Source organism: Pithys albifrons, chromosome 7 (genome assembly GCF_047495875.1).
Source record: "Pithys albifrons albifrons isolate INPA30051 chromosome 7, PitAlb_v1, whole genome shotgun sequence".
Lineage (NCBI taxonomy): Eukaryota > Metazoa > Chordata > Aves > Passeriformes > Thamnophilidae > Pithys > Pithys albifrons.
The window spans coordinates 60,864,166-60,868,396 of NC_092464.1; the positions used below are offsets into that span (position 1 = coordinate 60,864,166).

General features: G+C 53.1%; 1 protein-coding gene across 1 annotated transcript; it reads left to right on the forward strand.

Moving 5' to 3' along the window:
• Positions 1 to 2,002: 2,002 nt before the first annotated feature.
• On the forward strand, positions 2,003 to 2,971 carry LOC139674698 (olfactory receptor 14A16-like). The gene has a single exon (XM_071561303.1). It carries the CDS (start codon positions 2,003 to 2,005, stop codon positions 2,969 to 2,971), a length of 969 nt encoding a protein of 322 aa, XP_071417404.1.
• Positions 2,972 to 4,231: the final 1,260 nt, after the last annotated feature.

Here is a 4,231-nt window from a genome sequence, read left to right on the forward strand (position 1 = left end):
TCTGCCCAGGAGCAGCTCCTGTGCACAGCCCAGCAGGGCTCAGGGCACTGCCTGCACACACCGAGGGCAGAAAAGCAGGGCAGAGAGAGGTTACACACAGTCTGGGGTGTGAGTAAAGCTGAGAGGAAGATCCACAGAAGAGGAATCTTTCCAGGCTTTCAGAAGGTAAGTCTGCATGAAGGGCAATGTATGTGCAGTTTGTGGGAAGGTCTCCCAATGCTGGCACATCCCACAGCCTGGGGGGTCTCTAATGTGGGATATCACAGTGTCTCTGGTGCTGAAGAGGAGGACGGGGTGCAAAGCAGGGACTCTCTGCTGCACCATCCCAGGGACATCCCAGCAGGGTTCCCTCCTCCCAAGGATGGCTGTAGGGTTTGAACCCTGGCTGTGCCACCCAGACTGCCCCATACTGTTATGCAGAGCAGGGTCCTGCACCCCAGGGTGCTGTGCCAGGGCAGGAGCTCTGCCACGTGCCAGGGGCAGCTCTCAGCTGGTCTGGGGAGCTCCCTCAGTGCTGGGGGAGAGGCTCTGGGTGGAAAGAGCAAACCCGGGCGGGGCAGGGAAGGGCAGGGCAGGGCAGGGCAGGTTTGTTCAGCTATCAAGTGAGAGTTTCATAGGTGAGGACTGCTTACAGAACCAGAGCACTGCAGGATATTTTCCAGGGGATACTTCAAGGAGAATGTGAAAAGAGGGATTTCTGTCAAGCTCTCAAGCCACATACCTGCTGGTTTGTCATGCAGAGGGAACACTGAGGAGCTGCACAGGGGCTGAGAACTACCTGGCATTGTTGGTGTCTGGGAGGTGGCACAGCTGGCTCAGGGTGACCCTGCCCTGAGTGTCCACCTGGTTCTGCCCTGGCTTCTCCCAGCCGGACCCTCAGTGTGCATTTCCTTTTTCCTCAACTTGCCCTTGTTACTGGGGTTGTTTCCTCCTTCTCTCAGTCAGGCTCACTGGGAATGGGAGTTCAAGCTACAGAGTCAATCACTGATCTGTGATCCACCTCAGGCAGGTGGGTCCCTGGGAATGAGACATTCCAATTTTCCTCTGAGCTGTGGGGCTGTCAGTAGTGAATTCTGTGTGCCTGGAGAATGAGGTGTGTTTCCCAGAATCAAACCCCATTGTCAGGACACTTGGCTCTTCTCTGAGATGTCCTTCCAAGCTGGGAGCTGCCCTCAAGAATGCAAATCATCTTCATAGCACAATTGTGTTATCTGAAATCCCCAGTGCAGAGGGGCAGAGATGCTGTGCCCATCCCAGGAAATGCTGTTGAGTTGGTGAGATGAGCCACGTGTGTCCTTGAGACCTTGAGCCAGGCTGAGACATTGAGTGGTCTGTGATGGATGTCTCTGCTCTCAACAGTGTCTAGTGGAATTTCAGACAAAAATTGGAGTGTGATCACTCTCTGTCTGAGGAAGGCCCAAGTCCAGGGCAGCTGGAAGAAGGCACAGGGACAAAGCAACTCCCCTCACTCTGCACTAAGCCACAGACATTGTCCTGTTTGGGAAGCCCTGCTCTGCTCTTCCTCAGGGCAGCACAAATGCTGAGGGGTTCTGCCATCCAGGAAAACTCCACAGGGAAGATGAGGGGAGTCAGAAACAAAACACCCAAACCTCTGAAACTGTCTTCTGGAATCCTGAAATATTCTCAAAACTGGGAGTGCAGATGCCCATGAGAACTTTTGCTTTAGGAGCAGTTTCATCTGACACAGCTGAACACCAGGATGGGCCCTGCCCCCACCATGGCCATGACCCCCCTGGAGCAGAGCAGGGCTGACCCTCCCAGCCAGTGGGCAGAGGGGCTGCTCCTCATGGGAAATGTAGTGAGCACCAAGCTGGGCTCCAGCCATGGATATGAAGCAGTTTCCTGAAAAAGGAAAAGTGGGGAGTGTGAGCAGAAGGGAAAGGGGTATTGGGACATGGCTGTGATTATTCTCAGAAATATCTCATCTGATTTGTCACTGTTATTTCCTCCTTGGACAGTGCCTCACCTCTAGAAGCAGCAAATGCCCAACAGCAGCTCCATCAGCCAGTTCCTCCTCCTGCCATTGGCAGACACGTGGCAGCTGCAGTTCCTGCACTTGTGGCTCTTCCTGGGCATCTCCCTGGCTGCCCTCCTGGGCAACGGCCTCATCATCAGCGCCGTAGCCTGCGACCACCACCTGCACACCCCCATGCACTTCTTCCTGCTCAACCTGTCCCTCACAGACCTGGGCTGCATCTGCACCACTGTCCCCAAAGCCATTCACAACTCCCTCTGGAACACCACAACCATCTCCTACATGGGATGTGCTGCACAGCTCTTCTTTCTATTCTTTCTTATTGGAACAGAGTTTTCCCTCCTCACCATCATGTGCTACGACCACTACGTTGCCATCTGCAAACCCCTGCACTACGGAGCCCTCCTGGGCAGCAGAGCTTGTGCCCACATGGCAGCAGCTGCCTGGACCAGTGGCTTTCTCAATGCTCTGCTGCACACAGCCAATACATTTTCCCTGCCCCTGTGCCAGGGCAATGCCCTGGGCCAGTTCTTCTGTGAAATCCCACAGATTCTCAAGCTCTCCTGCTCACACTCCTACCTCAGGGAAATTGGGCTTCTTGTGGTTAGTTTCTGTTTAACTTTTGGTTGTTTCCTTTTCATAGTTTTCTCGTATGTGCAGATCTTCAGGGCTGTGCTGAGGATTCCCTCTGAGCAGGGATGGCACAAAGCCTTTTCCACGTGCCTCCCTCACCTGGCCGTGGTCTCCCTGTTTATCAGCACCGGCACATTCTCCTACCTGAAGCCTGACTCCATCTCCTCCCCATTCCTGGATCTGGCACTGTCAGTTCTGTACTCGGTGGTTCCTCCAGCACTGAACCCCCTCATCTACAGCCTGAGGAACCAGGAGCTCAAGGGTGCCCTGAGGAAAATGATGACTGGATGCTGCTCAGCAGCAAGAACGTGCCAGTTTTCTTCTGTACGGTGTTCACAATAAAACTCATGACAGGCTCAGCTTGTCTTCCCAGGTTTTCCTTGGTGGTCAGTGGGTTCTTTTTGTCATAATGTTGTGCTCAATTAAATTACTCCATTCATCCTCTTATCTAAATCACTGTATTGTTTATTAATTTGAGTCTTTAAATATTTCCTTGAGTAATTGTACTATCTTTATATTTAAACAAAATAAGACTTTTGCAGTTGCTTTGCATACCTGGGATTTTTCCTTTGAGACTTTCAGGCACATGCTGGGCAGTTTCCTGTGTGCAGAGATGGGCGAACATGTCCCAGCACAGCAGCACTGCCAGGGAGCACCAGCACTGGGCCTTTGCTGACCTGCTCTCTTTCCACTTGTACACTCTCCTGCAGAGCCCCTGGGCTGGACTAAGGCCTTGGTCCTCTGCCAGCTGGGACACAGACCTGCTGCATGTCCATCCTGGGCTCACAGGCAGGGACAGGCCATGGGCACTGCTGGGACACAGCTGGGCTCCACAACAGCAGCTCCATCAGGAAAGAACTTCTCCTTAGCTCAGGACATGCAGCCTTAGGGCTTTTTGCAAAGTCACTCTCAAGAACATGTCAAGGGATAGACTCTATAGAGTCTCCTTGTTTGCTTGTTCTCCAGGGGCTCTAAATCTGAGTGTGAACCAGCAAACAGAGCTCTGTAACTGCAGGGGCTACAGCAGGAAACAGGGAAAATGATCTGGTGAGTGTTCTGTGTTACCCTCAGTGAACACACTGCTACCCATGACAACAATAGCAGTAATAAAAGCTGGAACCATAACAAAGAAACCCCACAAGAAGCACATGAGGTGCACAACACCATTGTTCCACTGCTCACCACTCAGTGCCCAATGCCCAATGCCCAGCCTAGACACAGATCAGCCCTTCCTGGCCAACCCCCCATTAATACCCTGAGCACGGTCCTGCATCAAAGGGAACATCCCTTGGGCCAGTTGGGCTCAGCTGTTTTGGCCCTGCTCCCTCCCAACTGCCTGTGACTCTGAGAATATCATTTGAGGACATCATTGAACAAAGATCTCACAGATTCCAAGTCAAAACCAAAACCCAAAGCACCCTGAAAAACCTGCAGCCCCTGAAGCTTTAAGGAGCCCCTCAAGGGCCAATCCTGACAAAGCCTCCCCAGGGACTCATCCCAGCAGACCCTTGGAGGCCACGACTGCAGGCAGGCAAAGGCTCTGGGCAGCAGCTCAGGTGCTGAGCAAAGCCTGGCTTGGCTGGAGGCAGCAGAAAGGCTCAG

What these genes read in the sequence shown, in the direction of transcription:
- LOC139674698 (XM_071561303.1), top strand. Translation starts at nt 2,003, where the DNA reads ATGCCCAACAGCAGCTCCATCAGCCAGTTCCTCCTCCTGCCATTGGCA.